The sequence below is a fragment of the Panthera tigris genome, chromosome D4 (assembly GCF_018350195.1).
Source record: "Panthera tigris isolate Pti1 chromosome D4, P.tigris_Pti1_mat1.1, whole genome shotgun sequence".
NCBI classification, from domain to species: domain Eukaryota; kingdom Metazoa; phylum Chordata; class Mammalia; order Carnivora; family Felidae; genus Panthera; species Panthera tigris.
This window is the reverse complement of record NC_056672.1, coordinates 24,944,319-24,970,469: the sequence shown is the minus strand read 5'-3', so window position 1 is coordinate 24,970,469 and position 26,151 is coordinate 24,944,319. Positions and strand designations below refer to the sequence as shown.

General features: G+C 41.0%; 1 protein-coding gene across 9 annotated transcripts in view; it reads left to right on the top strand.

Moving 5' to 3' along the window:
• Positions 1-16,098: 16,098 nt before the first annotated feature.
• KIF27 (kinesin family member 27) overlaps positions 16,099-26,151 on the top strand; it is a 98,129-nt gene continuing 88,076 nt past the window's right edge. For 6 of the 9 annotated variants that reach the window (XR_006210588.1, XR_006210589.1, XM_042964524.1 and 3 more), the window contains exons 1-2: positions 16,102-16,189; positions 22,068-22,436. Coding sequence is in view for 7 of the 9 variants with exons in the window: in XM_042964524.1 (XP_042820458.1) it covers positions 22,139-22,436 (298 nt within the window). In the remaining 2 variants the exon portion in view is untranslated. Of the gene's footprint in view, positions 16,190-22,067; positions 22,437-26,151 lie in introns of all 9 variants that reach the window. The other 3 variants (XM_042964526.1, XM_042964527.1, XM_042964522.1) reach the window with 2 other exon arrangements.

The following is a 26,151-nucleotide window of genomic DNA, read 5'->3' as shown; positions in this document are numbered from 1 at the left end:
TTGTGTGAATGAGAAAAAAGACATCCTTTCCCCAAGCACTTTACTGCCATCTGCTGAAAATTGATCATAATAATCCTACAAGTGGCAATGAGTGAAGGTGAACGCCCCTCCCAGCCCCCTTTGTTGTGCACTGCACAACTTGCACCACCGTGCTTCTGTTTCCATCCCTCCCCTACCATGACTCGGGAAGGTGATCCCATCCCCATTTCCAAAGGTGGACCCTACTGAATATGAATGGTTTACTCGTGATAATCCTATCCTGTGCCTGTGATTGCTTTAGTAGTGGGTATCTTAATTTCATTCTGGCCAGAGACATCAAAGGGGAAGTCTGCAGGGCAGCTTCTGGGAAAAGGTTTCTTCACTTTGAAGAAAGAGAACTAGGAGAAGGTCCCTCTTCCTCTGAGCAGAAGCTGTAGTAGCCATTGTATGGAGCCAGAGCCCCGCTACACCTGCCCTTCCTGAACCTGTCCTAGCCAAGGACGTCATTCCTGAGATAATAAACACATTATTATTGCTATCATTTTGAATTAGCCTTCTGAACTTGTACTAGAAAATATCACAACTAATAGTTTCCAATTTAACCTGCTCTCAGGAGACTCCTTCTGCGTCCCTTCCTGCACCTCTCCCTGTCCTGCTTATCCCTGTGCCCTTTCTTCCCTTTCCTCTTTTTTCTCTCTTCCCCCTCCTCCCTTTATCCTGCCTCTCCCTCTCCCTCCTCTCCTGTTTCCTCTCTCCTTCCTCCTCCAGGCCTATTCCATCATGTATAGATAGGGAAAGTAGCCCAGGGCTACATGGTGCTCTCTGGTGTCCAAGACAGCTGTCTCTTCTTTTGTGCCACTGAACATAGCTTGGACTCATGACCCAAAATGACTGCATTCTAATCTAGGCAGCAGGACTTAAGAAGCAATGAAGCTGAAGAGTGCAAGTGTTGCCAGGAAGGTTCTAGCAGCTACCACATGCGTTTTTGCTTTCGTGTCACCGACTAGAACTTAGTCATATGACCACAACTCACTGCCAGAGAGGGCAGGAAAGTAGTCCGTATTCTAGGCGTTGTGTACCAGCTAAGCTCTGGAAGAAGTATGGATGGATATCGGCAAATAGCAAGTTTTCACCACCATGCCTGGATTTTGGAACTTTCATACCTGATACAGGCTAAGAATTTAAATAACATTTCACCTGATGTGTTTAACAGCTGCTGATCAATTTGCAGATCTATTATTTCACTGGGGATTGCAAAATAGTAATGTTCTAACATTCTTGGTTTTGTGGGTCTGGTGCAAGGATAACCACTCTTGATGGATTTGAGGGTAGTCTGGGGAACATAATGAATGTGGAGCTGGCCACTGGCATTCTGGAAGATAAGAATATTGAAATAGGATCTGGAAATTTTTTTTTTTTTTTTTGTCTCTTGTTTTGGTTGTGTTGATTCATTCTACACACCCTCTGAAAGATAGTTAATGTGCATGTGCACAGCCCCGGGAGTCCCCTCATCAGAGCCCTCCATCTAGAGACCACTTGGTTTACTGTCACTAGCATAGCTGGAGCATTAGTTCTTATTCTTTGATGACTCGGTTTCCTTTAGTAGCTTTTGCTTTGTAACAAGTTCAAAAACATTTTGGCCTTTTTTTTTTCTTTCATATTTCACTAATTCTTCAGTGGCCACCAGATGACTTGCCTGTATAAACTCAAGTACGTTAGCCATGGGACCAAGTCAGTGTCCTCCAGCCAAAGCAAGGGGGAGGATTTAAGAAGCCGCGTTCTCTCTAGATTGGGTGCTGTCAGAAAACGGCAATTCGACTCCTGGCTATCTCAATAAACCTTGTCTATAAGGAGGGCAGGCTAGAGCGAGGAAAGAGTTGAAATTGGTAAGACAGATGTCATTCACTTTAGCCAAGATAGAAGCACGTTTGGTACTACGTGCATGGCACCATGGCCTTGTTTTTGTCTGTGCTTGGACACATTTATCAAGGGGCCTTATTTCACCTCACTTTATCATAGTCTTGGGTAGTAACCTTGTCCGATGTGGGTGTTCTGGGGGATTGTGTTCAGCAGGAGCACACCACGTGGAGCTGTACCAGGCCAGCCTTCGTAAGGGGCTGTTTTTGACCCTTCTGCAGCCTTTAGCTTCCCCCTGATTAGTGCTAAAGAAATTAATAGATTTCATTCGATTGAATTCAGAAATCGTTTATTGGGCTCCTTCACTGTTCTCCCTCCCCTGAAGCTGAATGGGTAATAGTTTAATAACCTGGTTGAGGAGGTACAGGTTTCATGAGCCACAGTATGCTATTTAGGAATCAGCCCTGAGGCAACTGCACCTTCTTTTTCCTTGTGAGTCTGTAATCCATCTCTCCCAGATCTCTTAGATCACTTTTTTTTTTTTTAATTTTGGTTTTAGGGGCACCTGGATGGCTCAGTCGGTTAAGCGTCCGACGGGCTCAGGTCATGATCTCACCGTTCGTGAGTTCGAGCCCTGCATAGGGCTATTTGTCTACTGTAAGCACAGAGCCCCCTTTGGATTCTGTGTCTCCCTCCCTCTCTCTGCCCCTCCCCTGTTCGCACTCTGTCTCTCTCTCTCTCTCTCTCTCTCTTTCAAAAATAAACATTAAAGAAATATTTTTAAACTTTGGTTTTCGATGCCACTATCAAAGATAAAACCTGAACAAGTAAGGGAATGGATCTCGTTCAGTATTTGCAATATGAAGGGCACCCCAGATCCAAAGACTAGAGTCCCTTGGCAGGGTGATGGTGGCCTAGCCTTTTATAGGGAGGAGTAGACAAGTTACAGTTGGGGGGATTTACAGGTGGGGTTGTTTTGCAACCAGAAGTCTCAGTTCACTGGACAGGATTTCCCAGTGATTATCTCCGTGTCTAGCTAGTTTCAGGGGGACAGACAGTTCTAATCTTAGGTAATCATTAACAATACAAAGAATGAGGAATTGGAGAGGCTGTGTCTGGCCTTGTTAGCAGGTTTAGGCAAAAGGGAAAAGTTACATGTTGGACCCTGTCACAGGTGAACAAGGGAGACATGAGACTCAATAGTTAATCTTATTTAAGTCACTTAGAGAAGGGTGGTCCTTTTGGATAAACTGTTTCCCAGAACATAAAAGGGTGGGGGATTTCAAAAAACAAAAGGCTGGAGAGGGGCATGTAATAGGTCAACTTATAAGATATCGGAAAACTTATCGTATATAAGTTCGGCTTAAACTCACCTTTCATAAATAATTGAGATAAAAGGCTTATATAGTTCCCTACTAGGGTTATCGGAAATTACTAACCGCCCTATCTCACTTCTGTAACCTCGCCTGCTTGCTAAATAGATAACTTAGGATGCAAAACGCTTCCCCACCCCTTCTACCAAGATCTGGCCTAGGCAAGACCAACATGTAAAAAGTCACGTACTCGCTGCCCCGAGGCATCTTAGGTGTCTAAACTATGATTGATCATTTTAAACCCTCTTAGGACAAAGATTTAAATTGATAGGTTCCCGCCCAAACTAACGTCTGTGTGTCACAATATAATTGGCTACCATGAAATGTTGTAAATTGTAATTGGTTACGTATTGACTTGCTAAAATCCATATAAGCTCACTACTACCTTTGTTCGGGGCCATTCTCTGCACTTTCCTCCTTAAGATCAGGAGATCAGATTTGGCCTGGCTGTGAATAAAATCTTGCCTCGCTTCTAATCGGCGTCTGGTGGTCTTTTTCGACAGCACCCTGTTTCAGGGTGCCTGGGTGGCTCAGTTGGTAGGGTGTCCAACTTGGGCTCAGGTCATGACCTCGTGGCTTGTGGGTTCGTTCGTGCCCTGCGTCGGGCTCTGTGCTGACAGTTCAGAGCCGGGAGCCTGCTTCGTTCAGATTCTGTATCTCACTCTCTGCCCCTTCTCCACTCATGCTCTATCTCTGTCTCTCAAAAATAAATAAATGTTAAAAAAAAAAAAAAGTTAAAAAGAAAAGTTTGGAGAAATTTAATGTCAGTGTTTTCTTAAAGTACAGACCTCAGGTTGAATGTTGTCACCATCAATTCTTTCTTGTGCCTGGGTAATTGGTTGGAAATAAATTAGGCTGTCACGGCCTAGACAACATTTTTATTTGCTCATTTATTTTATTTGCTCTCAAACCATGGGAGGTAATGACCCTCAAAGTAAGGAAGTCCAGAACTGTGAATTCTCCACAGTATAAAATGTCTGGAGTTAAGATCCAAGGGCCCAGGTTGCCCTCAGGGGACTCATTATATGCTCACTGCCTTGGTTCTGTCATCAGCTTTTGAACAAATCAGTTAAAATCTCTATGTCTATTTAATTTACATATGAAATGGGATAATCTGACTCTGATTTTTTAGTTCTGGTTCCAATTTCCTTTTTATTCATTTTCTTTTATTTTTTTAATGTTTATTTATTTATTTTTGAGAGAGAGAGCATGAGCAGGGGAGGGGCAGAGAGAGAGGCAGAGAGAGAATCTCAAGCAGGCTCCACGCTGCCAGCACAGAGCCCCATGCAGTGCTTGATCCCACGAACCACAAGACCATGACCTAACCCAGCAACAAGAGCTGGACACTTAACCAACTGAGCCACCCAGGCATCCCCCAATTTCCTTTTTAAATCATTTTATAAAATATATGCATGCCTCAAATCATTTATAGGATGAGGAAGGATGAGACTGTGGTAGTTCATTTTATGTGTCAGGTTGGCTAGGTTACAGTGGCCAGTTGTTTGGTCAAACACCAGTCTAGATATTTTTCAGATATGACTAACATTTATAATCAATAGAGGAGTAAAGCAGCTACACTCTATTAAATGGGTGGGCCTCATCCAATCATTTGAAGGCCTTAAGAGCAAAAACGGAGGTTTTCAGAAGCAGAAACAACTCTGCCTCAAGACTGAAACGTAGAAACCCTGCCTCACTTCCCCACTTGCTCATGCAGATTTTAGACTGAAGACCATAACATCAATTCTTATCTGAATATCCAGTTTGCTAGCTTGCCCATCAGGTTTGGGGCTTGCCAGCTCCCACAGTCACAAGCCAATTCCTTAGAATAAGCCTCACTTTTTCTCTCTCTAGAGGGATGGACGGGTAGATAGACAGATATAGATTATATATCTATCTCCATTTCTCTATATATTCTGTTGTTTCTGTTTCTCTGGAGAACCCTAATACAGGTATGAATAAGTAATATGGCAAAATAACTCCTATCTAATTCAAGAATATTGAATATAATTTTTTTAATGTTTTATTTATTTTTGAGAGAGAAAGAGAGAGAGCATGAGCAGGGGAGGGGCAGAGAGGGAGGGAGAAACAGAATCTGAAGCAAGGTCCAGGCTCTGAGGTGTCAGCACAGAGCCCAACACGGGGCTCAAACTCACAAGCCATGAGATCATGACCTGAGCCCAAGTTGGAGGCTTAATAGACTGAGCCACCCACGTGCCCCAAGAATATTGAATATAAGATTAAAAATTAATAAATTTATGGTGGGACTAAATCATTTGCAGGATTTCTTTCTGGTATAAAATTCACTGACTAAAGTCATTAGAAGTTTGGAGAAATATATTATTACGGCATTCATCCAAGTTTCTCTTTTTCCCATAAACTACATTCCTTCTTTTCCTTTTCATTTCTGCTTTTTAAAAATGTCTTTATTTTGAGAGTAAGAGAGAGAGAGGAGGGAAGGGATGGAGAGAGGGAGGGACAAAGGATCTGAAGTGGGCTCCAGGCCGACAGCAGAGAACCCGATGTGGGACTCGAATTCACAAACCGTGAGGTCATGACTTGAGCTAAAGTTGGTTGCTTAACCAACTGAACCACTCAGGCACCCCCGCCCCTTTCTGTTTTGATTTATCCCACTGGGTTTAGTTTCAAGTGAAAGAAACCAGGCTGAAACTAGCTTAGTGAAAAATGAAATGTATAATGATATAAAAAAAAAAAAAAAAAAAGAGGGTCACCTAGGTGGCTCAGTTGGTTAAGCATCCAATTTCAGCTCATGTCATGATCTCATGGTTTGTGGGTTCGAGCCCCCCGTCAGACTCTGTGCTGACAGCTCAGAGCCTGGAGCCTGCCTCAGATTCTGTGTCTCCCTCTCTCTCTGCCCCTGTCCTGTTTGCGCTCTGTCTCTCTCAAAAATAAATAAATACTTAAAACAAAAAAGATAAGTCCAGGGAAAGGGCTGGCTTTCCCCATACCTAGTTATGGTCCAGAGATTAAAATGCACAAAGACCACACCTTGTTTTTCTTCCTGCACTGTTGGAAGAGCTCACTCTAACAGCTAGTGATTCCAGGTCACAGAGTGCAAATCTTTGCCAGTAGCACAAGCCAAAGCCTGGGGCTTGGCTGCTGAGCCTGGCTTGAGTCCCAAGTCCCCTACCACTGTGTCCCCGCTGTGGCCTGGGGCAAAGGCCAAGTGATTGGCTGGCCTAGCAGGTAGAACAGGGGCAATTCTTGAGGAAATAGAGGAGGTAGGAAGAAGAGGAATGGTAGGCAGCCCCCAAACCTTATGTTCTGCACCTTTGGAAGTTCAGAACTCTTCAGCAGATGAGGATCATTTCAAGTTGGGAACTCTGCCGAAGAAAAGCTGGGAAAGGGGTAGGGCTGCATTCTGAATTGGTCTAAGAAAACAACTAATTCAATTTCCTGTCTGAAGGTGGGAAAAACCTAGTAACTCCCTTTCACTATTCCTATTTTAACATTCTCAGGATAGACTGAGGATTATTTGGTAGGTGAATTAATTAGTGTTCTTTGGTTGCAGGAATGGAATTCAATTATTAAGGCACAATAACTTTGATGAAGGCTGAGTTAAAATGAAAAGAAACAATAATGGTTTCCTAATGGTGTTTAATAAGAAGTCTAGAAATACTCTGAAGAGTGAAAATGGTCTTTGGACAGTAAGTAAAAAATATAAAAATCTATGAGTTTATAATCACCCTTTCCCCATACTCCAAAAGAAGAAACCCTATTGGTTGACTTTAGAGCTTGCTAGGGACCAATTCGTTATTCTCAAAATCAATAAATGGAAGGGAAAAAAATCAAGCACGAATCCTGTCATTCCTGTATTGACTGCTGTACTGTTTTCAGATTAACCCCATAGAGGGAAAGCTCTTCTTTTTTTTTTTTTTAATTTTTTTAATGTTTATTTATTTTCGAGAGAGACAGTGTGAGTGGGGGAGAGGGAGAGAGAGAGAGAGAGGGAGACATAGAATCTGAAACAGGCTCCAGGCTCTGAGCTATCAGCACAGAGCCAGATGCAGGGCTCAAACTCAGGAATGTGAGATCATGATCTAGGCCAAAATTGGACGCCCAACCAACTGAGCTACCCAGGAGCCCTTTCTTTCTTTTTTTTATTCTCAAGTTAGATAACATACAGTGTAGTCTTGACTTCAGGAGAATTCAATGATTCATGGCTTACGTAAAACAAGTGCCTTCCTTAATGCCCATCACCCATTTTCCCCACCCCATCAACCCTCAGTTTGTTCTCTGTCTTTAAGAGTGTCTTATGGTTTGCCTCCCTCTCTGTTTCTATCTTTTTCCTTCCCTTTCCCTATGATCATCTGTTAAGTTTCTCAAATTCCACATATGAGTGAAATCATGTGATATCTGTCTTTCTCTGACTGACTTATTTCACTTACCATAATACCCTCCAGTTCCATCCACATTGTTGCAAATGGCAAGATTTCATTTTTAATCACTGAGTAATATTCCACTGTGTGTGTGTGTGTGTGTGTGTGTGTGTGTGTGTGTATACATCTTCTTATATATGTGGTATATATATATATATATATATATATATATATATGCCACATCTTCTCGATCCATTCATCAGTTGATGGACACATTTGGGCTTTTTCCATAATTTTCCATAATTTGTTGATAGTGCTACTATAAACATTGGGGTGCATGTGCCCCTTCAAATCAGCACTCCTGCATCCTTTGGATAAATTCCTCGTAGTGCAATTGCTGGGTTGTAGGGTAATTCTATTTTAATTTTTTGAGGAATCTCCACACTGAGAAACTCTTCTTTATAAAATAATTCCAGCTACTAAATGTGAAAAGGAAAATTAGAATTATAATATTACCATTTTGGAATCCCCAGTGAAATAATAGATCTGGAAAATGATCATCAATGTCTGTTCAAGCCATGAGGTAAAATGTTGATGGGGAACTTTTTAAATGGATGGATTAGGCTGGAGGCATGTGAACTCACTAGTAATGTTAACATTGCTCAAAGTGGAATATGCAGACATTATGTGCTTCCTGGTGTGTTACAACAGGAAGTATACAGACCTGTGTGTATGAATTACTCTTGCCAGAAACACTGAACTATGAATCTAATCAGGAATCTAGATCTAACTGCTAGTTTTCAGGAAATGTAGGAAATACAGGAACAAGTTAAAATTAAATGACAACACAAAGATGCGATTGCCAGATCTAAGAATGTGAGTGTTCTGAAGGACAAATGGTGCTGTTTCTTCAATAGATGAAAGGTTTTTTTAAAAAGCTATTTAATTTTTTTAAATATATATTTTTTTCAAAACCATGGGGGTTGGCAAAAACGTGGAGAAAAGGAAAGCCTTGTGTGCTGTTGGTGGGAATGTAAATCAGTATAGTCACTGTGGAAACAGTATGGCAGTCCCACAAAAAAATAAAAATAGGATTACTATATAATCCAACAATTCCACTTTTAGGTATATACCCAAAAAAGTTGAAAGCAGGATCCTTTTTTTTTTTAAGTTCATTTATTTATTTTGAGAGAGAGAGAGAAAGACAGAGAGACAGAGCACATGCACACACATATGCGTGTGACTGCGGAAGGGGTGGAAAGAGAGAGGGAGAGAGAGGGAGAGAGAGTGTCCCAAGCAGGCACCACGCTGTCAGCACAGAGCCTGAAGCAGGACTCGATCCCATAAACGGTGAGATCGTAACCAGAGCCGAAATCAAGACTTAGACGCTTAACCAACTGAGCCACCCAGGTGCTCCTGAAAGCAGGATCTTGAGGAGATACGTGTAGTACATGCTTGTGCATAGCAGCATTACTTGCAATAGTCAAAAGTTGGAAAACAACCTACGTGAGAGACAGGTAAAGAGACAAAATGTGGTATATCTCTATAATGGAATATTACTCAGCCTTTAAAAGGAAGTTCTGACACATGCTACAACATGAATGAATCTTGAGTACTGGAGTTGTTCTTTAACGGGTATAGAGGTTCAGTTTTGCAAGATAAAGAGAGTTCTGGGGACTGGCTGCATAACAGTGGTGAATGCACTTAATACTACTGAATCGTACATTTAAAAATGGTTAAGATGGAAAATTTAATGTAATGTGTATTTTACCACAATTTTGAAGAAGGTAGAAGATAACTGTTATTGAATACAAGATAATTAAGGGACATATCAACTGAATGCTACATGTGGACCTGATTTGATCAAATACACCGTTAGAGAGTAAGCAAGGGAGAGGGATACATTATGTAGAGAGCGACACTGGAGTTCAATCTTTGGGGAGGCAGTGTTGACTTTGTCATCTGACACACCCAGGCTTTGGTCATGCCTCTGTCACTTATCAACCATGTAACCTTGAGCAAATTACTTGTTTTCTGTTTTTAATTTTTTTTTTAATTTTCTTACATTTATTTATTTTTGAGAGACAGAGAGAGACAGAGCGTGAACAGGGGAGGGGCAGAGAGAGAGGGAGACACAGAATCCGAAGCAGGCTCCGGGCTCTGAGCTGTCAGCACAGAGCCCATGTGGGGCTCGAACCCGTGAACCGTGAGATCATGACCTGAGCTGAAGTCAGAGGCTTAACCAACTGAGCCACCCAGACACCCCTGTTTTTAATTTTTTATCTTCTGTAAACACTTATTGAATCTCTGCAATGAGCTTTATATTTACTATCTTTTTAAAATGTTTGTTTATTTATTTATATTCTTTTTTTCTTGGTGGATGAGTTTTATTTTACACCAGCAGACTCAGAGGAGATCCTTCTCCAGAGATCTGAGCCTATTTATAATTTTTAAAATTTTATTTATTTATTTTGAGAGAAAGAGAGCTGGGGAGGGGCAGACAGAGGGGAAGATGGTGAATTCCAAGCAGGCTCCTTGCTGTCAGCACGGAGCCCAGTGTGAGGCTTCATCTCACAAACCATAAGATCATGACCTGAGTCGAAATCAAGAGTCAGAAGCTCAACCAACTGAGCCACCCAGGCATCCCAATATTTACTTTCTGTTAAACACTGACTGTGCTCAATAGTGTGGACAAAAAATAATACATGGTCTCTGCTGATTCTGGAAAATTGATCAATGCAACAGAATAGAGAACCCTTCAAATAAGCCCATGAATATGTGGGAGTTTGTCCTATTTCATTGGTTCTACGACAATTGTTTTTTACATTTCACTTCTATATACATGAACTATATGAAGTTATATGAAATATATTTTCTAATTCAAAATAATCTGACTTGGGGTTTCTGTTACTCATAACATAAAGCATGCTAATGATAAACTTTTCAACAAAGTTTTTTTTTTTTTTTTTTCTTAAGTAAACCCAAGTTGGTTTCTGTTCCTTGGAACGAAGACTCTAATTGATTCAACTATAAAAATAACCTTTAGGGGCACCTGGGTAGCTCAGACAGTTAAGCATCTGACTTCAGCTCAAGTCATGATTTCATGGTTTGTGGGTTTGAGCCCCCATGTCAGGCTCTGTGCTGACAGCTCAGAGCCTGGAGCCTGTTTTGGAGCTCTGTTTCAGAGTCTGGAGCCCTCCCCCACTCACACTCTCTCTCTCTCAAAAAATGAATAAACATTAAAAAAATTAAAAATACCCAGATCAGTGATGTATTTCGGATATCATTTAAAAAATGACCATTAACTCAGTGTTGCTGACAGTTACCATTTCAGTGAATTTTGTTGAATATTTTTACTATCTTGTGTTTTTATATGTGTATTTCTCCCCTGAGCAAAATTGAGAAAATTATCATTCTAGCTACCTAACAATTTTTTAAGTGATTTTATTTTTAAAGAATCTCTACCCCCAACCTGGGGCTCAAATTCACAACCCTGAGATCAAGAGTCACATGTTCCACTGACGGAGCCAGCCAGGTACCCCTCTAGCTACCTAACAATTTTTGAGTTCTATCTGCTTTATTCCTACTTTCAAACTTCACAACAACTTTATGAAGTAGGGGCAAGTTTTATCCCAATTCCAGGTGAGAAAAGTTGATATTATTTTGTATCCTTAATCTGTAACCATTCTCCTATACCAACTTTTTGTAAATATGAGTTTCAATGAGTACATAATATTCTTTTTTAAATGCACTATTAATTTATCAATCCCTTTCATTGAACATATATGTAACTTCCAAGTTTTTGATATTACAAATAGTATAATAAACATTCTTGCACATGATTCTTTATCTATTTTCTTAGGAAGATGACAAGAGATGCGATTATGTATAAAAGTGACTGTCTCCCTAAATACTTGCATTTACATTATGAAAAGTTGCTGCCAACTTTATAGGTGAGAATGGTTTGTTGTTTTAATTTGCATTGCTTGATTTATTAGTGAAGTAAAATGTCACTGAAATGCAAGCCAGACTTCAGCTTTCTTGTAATCTGCCTTCTAGGTCCACATGGTCAATCTCTGGTTTTGTCCAGCACTAGACTGGACTTGAGGACTGGCGTATCTTTTATTTATTTATTTATTTATTTATTTATTTATTTATATGCTTATTTTTATTTTTATTTATTTATTTAAATAACATTTATTTATTTTTGAGACAGAGAGAGAGAGAGCATGAACAGGGGAGGGTCAGAGAAAGAGGGAGACACAGAATCTGAAACAGGCTCCAGGCTCTGAGCCATCAGCACAGAGCCTGACGCGGGGCTCGAACCCACGGGCTGCGAGATCATGACCTGAGCCGAAGTTGGACGCTTAACCGACTGAGCCACCCAGGTGCCCCTATATGCTTATTTTTATTACAGGTGCCCTGGGACTAGCATATCTTTCTTTTAAGTCCCTACAAAACAACCCTCTGTCACAATGCCTCAGTTAGCAACACAGACTTTATTAAAGATTTTGCAGGAGAGGGGAAGGGTCCATGCTGCACATGTCTCAGCATACAACCTAAAGATCCCTGTTAGCCATTTCTGTTCTCTCTGGAATTCCCTCAGCAGCTATCCTCTCCTTCTCTGAGCCTCTTCTCAACACCTTCCCTTCCTCCATCTTCCTCATTCTTTCTCAAGAGCACTCAAATAATTCTTCTCTTGGTCTCATATGAGCAACATTATCCTCTTTCCTGAAGCCTGGGTACCAACCAACTCAAACCCAGCTGTGGACTAGCAAAGCATCTTCTCAGCAAAATTGTGTCTCTCCATTCCAGCTGTTAAAAGGTAATATTCTCCATGGCATTGAAAGAGGACTTCAACTACCTCCATTTTGACCTCAAACTTCCAAATTAAGTTCTTCTTTCCAGCTTATCTCCCCCCTGCCCTGCGTTTTAAAGTTTATTTATTTATTTTGAGAGAGACAGAAAGAGTGTGAGCAGGGGAGGGGCAGAGAGAGAGGGGGAGAGAGAGAATCCCAAGTAGGCTCCATGCTGTCATCGCAGAGCCCGATGTGGGGCGAGAACCCAAGAACTGTGAGATCATGACCTGAGCTAAAACCAAGAGTTGGACGCTTAACCAACTGAGCCACCCACGTGCCCCTTTCCAGCTTATCTCTTAATTTAGGCAAAGGATCCTGTGAGCAAAGCATCCCCTGATGGGAATTGGAACTATCCCCCTCCCCCCAAGCAATAAGGACTGCCCTGAGCAAGCAAAACCCCACGTGATTGACCCCAAGACAATGATTAATTTGACCTTCACTGCCTACTTGCACATACCCACCAAACTTTTGACCCACATTTCCCTTATTTAAACGTGGAAATATCTTCAGCACTTTGGAGACAGTCTTTGAGATGCTAGTCCGTTGTCTTCCCAGTGTTGGCCTCACTGAAATAAATTCCTTTCCTGTTTCACCACCACTCGTCTCTCTGCCTTTGGGTTTTGTCAGCGCCCAGTGGCCGAACCTGGTCGGTTTGGGCCTCCCCGAGCCAGGTGCTCTTGCGCTTCTGTGCTCGGCTGCATCACAGAAAGGCTACAGGAAAAGGACATCTGTATCCTACATAGATCACTAGAGAAGGTGTGAAGGATGTATTTGTGAGGGCAAGACTGGAGACATGGAGAAATCATAGGTTCTCACCCTGCCAGGTGTGAAAGTGCAGGCTGCTCCATTCCAGTGCCAACCACCTGCCGCATTCAGCTGCTCTGCTTCAGTCTAGAGAGGAACAGAGGCCCATTAACCAGCCTCTACCCCTAGTCGCGGGAAGGACACCAGAAGGCCAGTTTCCTCTTGGTGCAGCTCTCTGGGTCACTCTTAGAGCCTCCTTTGACTTAGTAGGAAAGCCTTTCATGTGTGAACCCTCTATTCCCCACGCCACAAGGCTGAGACCCCATGACTCTCTCCTTGGCACTCCCAAGTCCCACTTATAAAGACTTTGAAAGGAGATAGGGTTGGAGTTGGAATGGAGTCAGCTTTGTTCTGCTGTCATCCTGGATGGTGTGGGAGGAGATGACAATGACTGGTATCCACTTTACAGTTTGGGGAACTTTACAATTTGGGGAACTACCAGACAATGACTGGTACCCACTTTACAGTTTGGGGAACTCCTTAAAAAAAGGAGTTCTAAAGATTCAAAATAATTAGTGAATTCACATTTTTGGGTTTTAAAAATTCAAAATACAGGTTTCCCTGCTACCTGGAAGTAGCATGGTCCTGCAAAAACTTTTGTAAGCCAAAATGGTGTAAAGCAAAGAAGCAATTACCCTTAATTTTTATGGAAAAAATTTTGAGCATTCCAAGACGCCCAAATACCTTCTCTTTTATTTTTATTTATTTTTATTTTTTATTTTATTTTATTTTTTTAACGTTTATTTATTTTTGAGACAGCGAGAGACAGAGCATGAACGAGGGAGGGTCAGAGAGAGAGGGAGACACAGAATAAGAAACAGGCTCCAGGCTCTGAGCTGTCAGCACAGAGCCCGACGCAGGGCTCGAACTCACAGACTGTGAGATCATGATCTGAGCCAAAGTCGGACGCTTAAATGACTGAGCCACCCAGGCACCCCAAAATACCTTCTCTTAATTCTTTTCTGATACCTTAGGGCACATCTTGCTAACAGATGCACAAAATAAATCGAGATAAAGCATAGATGCTCACAGACAAGTTCAAAGCTATGGGGGCTTGATGCTGAGGTGCTCACTATAGTTCCCTTGAAGGCAGTTGGTGGGACCACTCTTGTTTCCCCGGGTGCCTGCTGCCTCTATACTATAAAGATTGGCTGCAAAACAAACCTATTGTGGCTTTCGCCTTTTATCATAAAAGCGAAAATCCTCTTCAGATTTCTTCGGTTAATGAAAAGAGGTAACTAATGTAGATCTTTCAGCCAAGAGGTATAATGTGAACTTTTGAAAAGCAGGGGATACTTGTAATTCAATTTAATAACTAAGCACTTTTTTTTCCACCTTCACTTCTAAGTTCCATGAGAGAAGGGATGCTTTTTGAAAATGCTTAGATTGTGGGGCGCCTGGGTGGCTCAGTCAGTTGAGCGTCCGACTTCAGCTCAGGTCATGATCTCATGGTTTGTGGGTTTGAGCCCTGCGTTGGGCTCTGTGCTGACAGCTCAGAGCCTGGGGCCTGCTTCGGATTCTGTGTCTCCTTCTCTCTCTGCCCCCTCCCCCACTTGTGCTCTGTCTCTCTCTGTCTCTCAAAAATAAATAAATGTAAAACAAGAATTTTTTTTTTAATTAAAAAAAATGCTTAGATTGTGAGGGGTGCCTGCCTGGCTTAGTCAGTAGATCATGCGACTCTTGATGTCAAGGTTGTGAGTTCAAGCCTCATGTTGGGTGTAGAGATTACTTTAAAAAAGAAAAGAAAAATCTCTTGGGAGAAAACACTTAGATTGTGCTATTAAAAATGGGAGGCATTGAGGCATTTAAAAGTAAATAGGAGGGGTTCCTGGGTGGCTCAGTCAGTTAAGTGAGCGACTTCATCTCAGGTCATGATCTCATAGTTCTTGAGTTCAAGCCCAGCATGGGGCTCTGTGCTGATAGATCAGAGCCTGAAGCCTGCTTCTGGTTCTGTGTCTCCCAATCTCTCTGTCCCTCCCCTGTTCATGCTCTTTCTCTCAAAAATAAATAAACATTACAAAAATTTTTTTTAAAGTAAATTAGAAAAGTTAAACATAGAATAACCATATGACCCAGATCCCAGGTCTATACCAAAAGAACTGAAAACAGATGTTAAACAAATACATGCACAAATACTTGTACATGAATGTTTCTAACAGCATTACTCATATTAGCCAAAAGTGGAAACAAACAGCGTGTCCATCAAGAGATGAGTGGATAAATAAAAGGTGGTAAGTCCACACAATTGAATATTATTCAGCATCAAAAGGAATAAAATTACTGATACATGCTACAACATGGGTGGACCCGGAAGACATTGTTTAGCCAAAGAAGCCAGACACAAAAGGCCACAAGTTGTATGATACCCTGAATACAAAGTGCCCCCAATCTGTAGATTCATACAGACAGAGAAAGTAGATTAGTGGTTGCCAGGGACTGCAGGAGAGGGGAACTGGAGAGGCTGTAAACTGACACGGGGATCTCCTTTTGTGGTGATGAAAATGTTTTGGAACCAGAGGTGATGGTTGCACAGCATTGAGAATGCCTTCATGTACACCTTAAAGCGGCTCGATGTATGTTATACGAACTTTACTTCAATAAAAATAAACTGAATTAGCAGCTAAAATATGAAAACGCAACGTGAATCTTTCTTACGTAAAGTTTACAAACTGGTGGGTAGTGACTTCGGTCCGGCACGCTGAAAGCAGTCCCCTGCGAGTTGGCTTTGTAGCCACACCCGGAGGTGGTCTCTAGGCGGCCAGCGCAACGCTCTTCTCGGTGGGGCGGGGCTCCTCGGGGGCGGGGCTCGTCGGGGGCGCGGCGCAACGGCCGGCCGGGAGGGGGCGCGTTGGCTGCTGGTTTCGCCGTTGCCGGGAGAACCCGCGACAACAAAAGGCGCGGGCGGCGGCCCGGCGGAGCGGAGCTGGGGAGTCCTGTACTGTGCTCGCCGCCGGAGATCAGGGCTTTCTCGAGCCGGTCTGTAAGTGGCTCGCCGGCCTGGCGGGGCTGATGCGGCCGGGTGCGGTGCGGCGCCCTCCCGCCCTAGTGCCGCAGCGCCCGCGCTCTAGCCGTTTCGGGGAGGGGGCGCCGCCTAGGGGTCGGACGTCAGGGGCCGCCGCGGGACGGCTCGGGGACGGGGGCGGTTGGGGGGCCGGCAAAGCCGAGGGAGGGCGTCGGAGGGGGCTGAGGTCGTTGCTGGGACCCCTGGAGAACGGCATGGGGAAGTTGGGTCCCCCTAGGTAGACAGGCCCGGGGATTAGGGACGTGAGCGAACGCCGGACGGGAGCCCCACTGAGGCTGATCCTGTGTGTTTTTTGTGCCGGTGCTTCCAACTTCGGGAGCTAAACGGGATGGGAAGGCCCATCCCCCCTGGGGGTTTCGTTTTGTCTCTGGTCTCCTTTTTCCGTTGCGGATGTTGAAACTTTGGTGCAACGCTGTAGAAGTCTGAAAGCCCTCTCCCTCAGAGGCAGGTTAGATTGAGAAAGAGGGTACCCAAATTCTTTGTTTGGAACACGTTTTTTTGTTTTAGTCTCTACACCCAAGATAAGCCTCGAACTCACTATCCCGAGATCGAGTAGCAGATTCCGAGGCTAAGCCAGGCAGACACACCAAAACACTTTTTAAATAACACTTCGCCCCCTCCAAGTTGTCAAATTTTTGTTTTTCCACTTCACTTTCTATATTCTTTATCTAGTCATTTATGCATTTGGGACCTTTTCTGAGATCCTTTTGTGATTCATTGTTAATTTGCTGGGAAATTTCTTACAAAAATATAATTAACAGACCACAATTTTTAGCCAACCCACTACTTCTGAAAAGCCGTGGGCACAGGATAGAAACAGTATTAGAAGACACTTCTTTTTGATGAGTGACATGGCATCATTGATCAAAGATTCTCTTGCCTTTACTCAATTTCAAAACTCCATTGAGTATGCCTAAATATTACCAATCAGATTTCCCCTTTCTTTACATTTCTTGGCGGGACAATACACATGCTTCTGGTTACTGCAGTTGACCAGAATCTAAAGTATAAATGCTATGGATTTTTTAAATGCTTAAATTCTTGAATATTACTCTTTTGCAAGCCATATGTTTAAGGGCCTTTATTTATTGGAATAGAATAGAATTTCATTTGCCCTTGTAGCAAAATTGTTTCCTATTGCAAAAACCAAGAAAGTGAAAATATCCCAGTTACACTCTGCACCTTTTTTTTTTAGCAGTTTTGTTGGAAGTAGTTAGGTTTGACTTAACATAGACTATGACTTTTGTTTTAATGTGATGCCATAAACAGACTTTAAAAAGCTAATCTGTATGATAAAAAACTTCAAATATAGATGTTCAGAGACATTTGAGAGAACCAACTCATTCAGCATCTTTGTAGTTTCTTTAGAAAAGTTTCCAGTACCAAGTGACTGTGGAGTCCTATAGGATACAAGAAGGATTTATCATACATACGAGTATTTTTTCACAGCCGGTTTTAACTAGAATGATTAAAAGTGACAAGATGGGGTGCATCTCTTTGTTTTGGCCATTACACATAGCATGTTGACTCTGTTTTGGGATTTTACAGCCCAAGGGAGCTGGTATTTTTTTACTCTCTGAGCTTTTAGTAGACTAATGTATTTGTTACTGTGATCCTTTTCAGACTTTCCCACTCACGAAATTATAATCTGCAGTACTGCTGCAGAGTTTTTTAAAGGCTAGTGAATATTAAATATGTCTTCATTATCATCTCCATAGCAAGTAGTGCCAAAAATGTTATTTTAGTCTGTTAATAGTCTACTAGGTTACTTAATGATAGTGTTCAAGACTCTCCTTCTCGAAAGAGCCCAGCCACACCCCAAACTGATTATTTTTCATTATCTGCACTTGAAAATTATCATAGACTGTTTGTTACATTTTCTTTTTAGCTTTTATATGGTGTAAGCTTTATCCTACCAAGACTGAACATTCATGTACAAGTTTTCATAAAAACATATATTTTTATTTCTCTTGGGTATATACCAAAGAGTGGAGTTGCTGGGTCAAATAATAACTCTGTGTTTTTGAGGAACTGCCAGACTCTTCCGAAGTGGCTGCATCATTTTACAGTTCCATTGGGAGTATGCGAAGGTTCCATATTCTATACATCCTAATACTTATTTTGAACTGTCTTAAAAAAAATTAAATATATTAATATCCTTTTTTTTTTGAGAGAGAGAGAGAAAATGCGAGCGAGTGGGGGAGAGGCAGAGTGAGAGAACCTCAAGCAGGCTCCACACCTAGTGTTGAGCCCAACACGGCACTTGATCTCACGACCATGAGATCATGACCTGAGCCGAAATCAGGAGTTGCTTTTTTTTTTTTTTTAATTGAAGCCTTTTTTAAAATCGAAGTGTAGTTGACACACAATGTGACTTCAGTTTCAGGTGAACAGAAAGTCTATATGTTATGCTATGCTTGCCACAAATATAGCTATCATCTGTCACCATGCAGTGCTATTACAAGACCATTGACCCTATGCTGTACTTTTTATCCCCAAGACTCATTCATTTCATAATTGGAAGCCTGTTATCTCCTACTCCCCTTCACCCATTTTGTCCATCCCCCATCCTGCTACCCTCTACTACCGTCAGTTTGTCCTCTATATTTATGGATCTGATTTTGCTTTTTGTTTGTTTGTTTTGTTTTTTAGATTCCACATATAAGTGAAATCATATGGGGGCCACCTGGCTGGCTCAGTCAGTGGAGCATGGGACTCTTGGTCTCAGGGTTGTGAGTTCAAGCCTGACATTGGGTGTAGAGATTACTTAAAAGAAATAAATAAAAAAAAAAAATTAAAAAAAAGAAATAAAAAGAAATCATATGGTATTTGTCTTTCTCTATCTGACTTATTTCATTTAGCATAATACCCTCTCGGTCCATCCATACTGTTGCAGATGTCAAGATTTCATTCATTTTTACGGCTGAGTAATATTCCATTACCTACACACACACACACACACACACACACACACACACACACACTAAAATCTTGGATTGTGAGTAACTTGGTCTGTGAGTGTTGCACAGGAGGAGCAAACATTTCTCATAAACTTTAACTTGATAAATGAGTGATGTCTTGCAATACAAGTAGTACATGATGCCGAACATCACGTGATCACAGCTGAGCCAGTGGTTCTGATATACAGGTACTTTGGATTACAAGCCTGTTTCTGGAACAAATTGTGCTCACAAACCAAGGTTTTACTATGTATATTTATATCCCCCACATCTTTTTTTTTTTAAGTTATTGATTTTTAGAGAAAGGGTGTGTGTGTGACCTGGGGAGAAGGAGAGAGAGAATCCTAAGTAGGTTCTGCACTGTTAGTTCAGAGCCCAACATGGGACTTGATCTGACGAATCATGAGATCATGACCTGAGCTGAAATCAAGAGTCAGATGCTTAACCGACTAAGCCATGCAGGTACCCCATATATACCATGTCTTTTTTATCCATTCATTTATTGATTAACACTTGGGTGGCTTCCATAGTTCCATATCTTGGTTACTGTAAAAAATGCTGCAAGAAACAGGTACATATGTCTTTTTGAATTAGTACTTCCATATTCTTTGGGTAAATACCCAGTAGTGGAGTTACTGGACCATATAGTAATTCCATTTTTAATTTTTTGAGGAACCTCCATACTGTTTTCCAGAGTGGCCACACAAGTTTGCATTCCCACCATTAGTGCTTGAGGGTTCCTTTTCCTCCACATCCTTGCTAACACTTGTTATTTCTTGTCTTTTTGATTCTAGCCATCTGACAGGTGTGAAGTGATACCTCATTGTGGTTTTGATTTGCATTTGTGTGATGATGAGTGATGTTGGGCATCTTTTTTCATGTGTCTGTTTGCTATATGATGTCTTTTTGATTATAGCTGTGTTAGTGGGGTTAGAGTAGTAATCTTATTGTAGTTTTGATTGCATTTCCCTGCTGGCTAATGATGCTGAGCATCTTTGCTTGTGCTTATTAACCACTTTTATATATTTGAGGAACAAAGCTTTTAAATTTGATTAAATCCATTTTATCTGTTTTTCCTTATAAAGCTTATTGCTTTTGCTTTGGTGTTACACCTGAGAAACCATCGCCAAATCCAACATTACTAAGAGTCAGTCTTGTGTTTTCTTCTAAGAGTTTTATAAGTTTCAGCTCTTACATTTAGGTCTATGAATGATTTTGAATTGAATTTTGTATATGATGTGAGTAGGAATCCAACTGCATTCTTATGCATGTGGACATCCAGTTGTCCTATGACCATTTATTGAAAAGTCTATTCTTTCCCCCCATTGAATTGTCTCGGCACTCTTGTCAAAAATCATTTGCCCAAAATATGAGGGTTTATTTCTGGATTCTCAATTCTTCTCCATTGATCTTTTAGTTTGTTTTATACCAGTACCACACTGTCTTAATTACTGTTGCTTGGTTTTAGAATTGGGAAAATGTGTCCTCCAAATTTGTTCTTTTTCAATATTGTTTTAGCTATTCTTTGTCCTTTGAATTTCCATATGGATTCTAGGATAAGCTTGTCAATTTCTGCAGTTCAGCTAAGATTTTGATAGGTGTTGCATAGAATCTGTAGATCAGTTTGGAGAATATTGCCATCTTAACAATACTGTCTTTCAGTCCATGAACATGAGATGTTTTTCCATTTATTTAGATCTTCTTTACTTTCAACAATCTTTTATAATCTTCAGAGTATAAGTTTTACATGTCTTTTATTAAACTTATTCCTATGTATTTTTTAAGTTTATTTATTTATTTTTTTAATGCTTATTTATTTTTGACAAGAGAGAGAGACAGAGCATGATGGGGGAGGGGCAGAGAGAGAAGGAGACACAGAATCCAAAGCAGGCCCGAGGCTCTGAGCTGTCAGCGCAGAGCTTGATGCAGGGCTTGAACTCACAGACCACGAGATCACGACCTGAGCCGAAGTCGGATGCTCAACCGACTGAGCCACCCAAGCGCCCCTTAAGTTTATTTTGAGAGAGAGTGTGAGTGGAGGAGGGGCAGAGAGAGGGAGAGAGAGAATCCCAAGCAGGCTCTGTGTTGTCAGCGCAGAGCCTGACATGGGGCTCAGTCTCACGAATCATGAGATCGTGACCTGAGCTGAAATCAAGAGTCTGTTGCTTAACTGACTGAGCCACCCAGGCACCCCAGTATTATATTCTTTTTGATGCTACTGTAAGTGGAATTTTTAAAAATTTTTCAGGTTCCTTATAAGTATAGTGGGCACTTTATTTTTTGATATATTAATTCTACCAGAAGTCTTCAGAAATAAGTATACCATATTTTAGAAGTAGAAAAGCAGTGTTTCAGTTTTGATTATTTTTGAATAATCAATAACTTGGTTTCAAGTTATATCATAGAAATCCTTGAAACTATTTTCATGGATTTATTTCTGATATTTGTGGCAAAAAGATGTTACTTTCCAGCACATAGCTATAAAATCTAGTAAAGGGTTTTCTTTCAATACGGGTGTACAATTATTCGGTTATTTCCTTGTCTTAATTTTCTAACTCTCCAGTTATTCAGTATTTAGATTAATGGACTGGGAAACCTATTTTTACTACAGAAAGAATGGCACAATAGAATCCCATGCACTTATCACTTTGCTGCATCATTTACCAACTCATGGCCTCTACTCCTTAGATTGTTTTGCAATAAATCCAGACATTTCATCTGTAAATTATAGGTGTATTTTTATAAGACAGATTTACTCTTTGTAACCGACTTATATTGGAGGAAAACCTGCTTTAATGGACTTTGCTTGAGAAGATGGTTAATTTATTAGGATAGAGAAGTCAATAACTAAATTTTGTTTTTATTTTGTTACACAGGAGTCCAGAAATTACATAAAATGGATATTTCTCACACTAGATACTGAATATTAAGTAAAATCTAAGTTGCTATGGAAGAAATACCAGTAAAGGTTGCTGTAAGAATCCGACCTCTGCTATGCAAAGAAGTTCTTCATAATCATCAAGCTTGTGTGAGAGTTATTCCAAACACCCAGCAAATTATCATTGGGAGAGATAGAGTCTTTACTTTTGATTTTGTTTTTGGCAAGAATTCCACTCAAGATGAAGTTTATAATGCATGTATAAAGCCACTAGTGTTGTCGCTCATTGAGGGCTATAATGCAACCGTTTTTGCCTATGGACAAACTGGATCCGGGAAGACCTACACCATTGGAGGAGGCCATGTTGGTAAGATTCTCGTCCTACCTTTGACTTTTATTTGTTTTTTGTTTTTTTTTTTTTTTTTTTTTTTTTTTTTTTAATTTTTTTTTTTCAACGTTTTTTTATTTATTTTTGGGACAGAGAGAGACAGAGCATGAACGGGGGAGGGGCAGAGAGAGAGGGAGACACAGAATCGGAAACAGGCTCCAGGCTCCGAGCCATCAGCCCAGAGCCTGACGCGGGGCTCGAACTCACGGACCGCGAGATCGTGACCTGGCTGAAGTCGGACGCTTAACCGACTGCGCCATCCAGGCGTCCCAAAATTGTACGATATTTAAAGTGTACATCGTGATGATTTGATGAATGTAAACATTGTCAAAGGATTCTCCAATGTAGTTAACACATCCATCACCTCACATATAAATACAGATTTCTATTTTAAATACTGAATATTTTAGAATATAGTTTCTCCTGCTTGTAATTCTAGTTTGGAAAAGGTGAAATTGTTAGGATTTCTTGTAGAGCTGGAAGGAACCTTGAAAATCATCTCTCTTTATTTATAAGTGAGGAGCTCCAGCCATGGAGCAATCACTGAAGGGCTTGCTCAGCTAGAGGGCTAGTGACAGCTGGGATTGAATGCCAAGTCCTCTTTTTTTTTTTTTTTTTTTAATGTTTATTTATTTTTGAGAGAGAGACAGAGTACACTAGGGGGATGAGGCAGAGAGAGAGGGAGACACAGAATCTGAAGCAGGCTCCAGGCTCTGAGCTGTCAGCACAGAGCCCGACGCGGGGCTTGAACTCACGAACTGTGAGATCATGACCTGAGCCGAAGTCGGATGCTCAACCGACTGAGCCACCCGGGCGTCCTGCCAAGTCCTCTTTTGAGGACTTGTTTACTGTATTGATTTTTTTTTTTACTAAATGCAAACTTTTGAATGTTGTACATATATATGTATTATTGTCTAAAATTATTGCTACGTTCTGTATACATGTAATGACTCTTAATGTATTTTCTACTTTCCTGCTTCTCAAATATAGAATATGTGACTTTCAGAAACATCTCTTATTACATGTAGGGACTGGTGAGGGGTAGAGTTGGAGTCTGGCTGAGTTGAGGAAGCCCTGATTGCAAAAATTAAATGGAGAGGCCGTTAGTGCCCAGTACCCCCCCACACCACCATTTTTAGAATCAGTATGACATAGGATTAAGAGGTTAAAGATACTAGGTTATTTTAGGGTCTCAAAAAATTCAAATTTTCTGTTATAAGTTGTGGGGTTTTATTTTGTTTTTTTTTTTAGGGCTGTAGCCCCTTTTTTAATTGGCAAATGTTTTGCGATCTTTAAGACTCAGTATGTTCTTTTTACTAATAGGAGTTATGTTTAGAGCTTGGTGACTTAAGTATAGCTATATTGTTTTTTATTAAGAAGCCATACATACAATTTTAATTCTTTAAGGGAAAAAGTTGTTAAGTTTATCTATTCTTGGGGCATCTGGGTGGCTCAGTCAGTTAAGTGACAGACTCTTAATTTCGGTTCAGGTCACGATCTCACTGTTCGAAGCCTGCATCAGGCTCTGCACTGACAGTGCGGAGCCTCCTCGGGATTCTCCCTCTCTCCTTCTCTCTCTGCCCCTCCCCCTCTCTCTTTCTCTCTCTCTCTCTCTCTCTCTCTCAAAATAAATAAATAAACTTAAAAAAAATATTATAGCTGCTCTAAAGTACTTTATACTTGATAACACCCTTAGAAACAGTTTTTTATTTTATCCCCTAGGTTTTCTTATTCTTTTTATTTTTTTAATATATATTTTTAAAAATGTTTAACGTTTATTTATTATTGAGAGACAAAGAGACAGAGCATGAGCAGGGGAGGGGCAGAGAGAGGAGGAGACACAGAATTGGAAGCAGGCTTCAGGCTCCAAGCTGTCAGCACAGAGCCTGACGTGGGCTTGAACTCACGAACTGTGAGATCATGACCTGAGACGAAGTTGGACGCTCAACCGACTGAGCCACCCAGGCGCCCATCTTTTTATTTTTTAAAAAAATCATTTTTTTTTCCACCATGTTAAGTGTACTCTTTAATCCCCATCCCCTCTTTCCCCCATCACCCTACACACCTCCCGTCTGGTAACTGTCAGTTTATTCTCTATAGTTAACAGTCTGTTTCTTGGTTTGTCTCTCTTTCTTTTTTCCTTTGCTCATTTGTTTTGTTACTTAAATTCCACATATGAGTGAAATTGTATGGTATTTGTCTTTCTCCGACTGACTTGTTTCTCTCAGCAGTACACGCTCTAGCTCTGTCCATGTCCTTGCAAATGGCAAGATTTTATTATTTTTTATGGCTGAATAATATTCCATTATATATATCTGTGGTATCTTCTTCATCCATTCATCTATTGATGGATACTTGGGCTGCTTCCATAGTTTGGCTATTGTAAATAACACTGCTATAAACATAGGGGCTTAAACAAAGGGGTATCCCTTTGAATTACTGTTTTTGTATTTTGGGGGTAAATACCCAGTAGTGCAATTACTGGATCATTAGGCAGTTCTATTTTTAAGGTTTTGAGGAAACTCCATACTCTTTTTCCACGGTGGCTTCACCAGTTTGTATTCCCATCAACGGTGCAAGAAGGTTCCTTTTTCTCTACATCCTTACCAACACTTGTTTCTTGTGTTGTCGATTTTAGCCATTCTGACAAGTATGAGGCGATATCTCATTGTAGTTTTGATTTGCACTTCCCTGATGATGAGAGATGTTGAACATCTTTTTTTTTTTAGTGTTTATTTATTTATTTTTGAGAGAGATAGAGTGCGAACAGGGGAGGGGAAGAGAGAGGGAAACAGAGAATCCCAAGCAGGCTTCACACTGTCAGCACAGAGCCCAACATGGGGCTCGGACTCATGAACTGTGAGATCATGACCTGAGCTGAAATCAAGAGTCAGTTGCTGGGGTGCCTGGGTGGCTCAGTTGGTTGAGCGTCAGACTTCGGCTCAGGTCATGATCTCACGGCTTGTGGGTTTGAGCCCCGTGGCAGGCTCTGTGCTGATAGCTCAGAGCCTGGACCCTGCTTTGGATTCTGTGTCTCCCTCTCACTCTGCTCCTCCCCCACTCACGCTCTGTCTCTCTCTCTCTCTCAAAAATAAATAAACATTAAAAAAAATTTTTTTTTTAAGAGTCAGTTGCTCAACTGACTGAACCACCCAGGTTCCCCTCGAGGATCTTTTCAGGTATCTGTTGACCATCTAGATGTCTTCTTTGGAGAAATGTCTGTTCATGTCTTCTGCCCATTTTTAAATTGGGTTATTTGTTTTTTGGGTGTTGAGTTGTATCAGTTCTTTCCATATTTTGAATACTAATCCTTTATTGGATGTCATTTGCGGATATCTTCTCTCGTTCAGTAGGGTTGCCTTTTAATTTTGTTGATTATTTCCTTTGCTGTGCAGAAGCTTTTTATTTTGATGTAGTCCCAATAGTTTGCTTCTGCTTTTGTTTCCCTTGCCTCAGGAGACGTATCTAGTAAGAAGTTGCTATGGCCAATGTCAGAGAGATTAATGGCAGTACTCTCTTCAAGGATTTTTGTGATTTCAGGCCTCACATTTAGGTTTTTAATCCACTTTCAGTTTGCTTTTGTATATAGTGAAAGAAAGTGGTCCAGGTTCATTCTTTTGCATGTAGCTGTCCAGTTTTCCCAGCATCATTTGCTGAAGAGACTGTCTTTTTCCCATTGCATATTCTTTTCCTC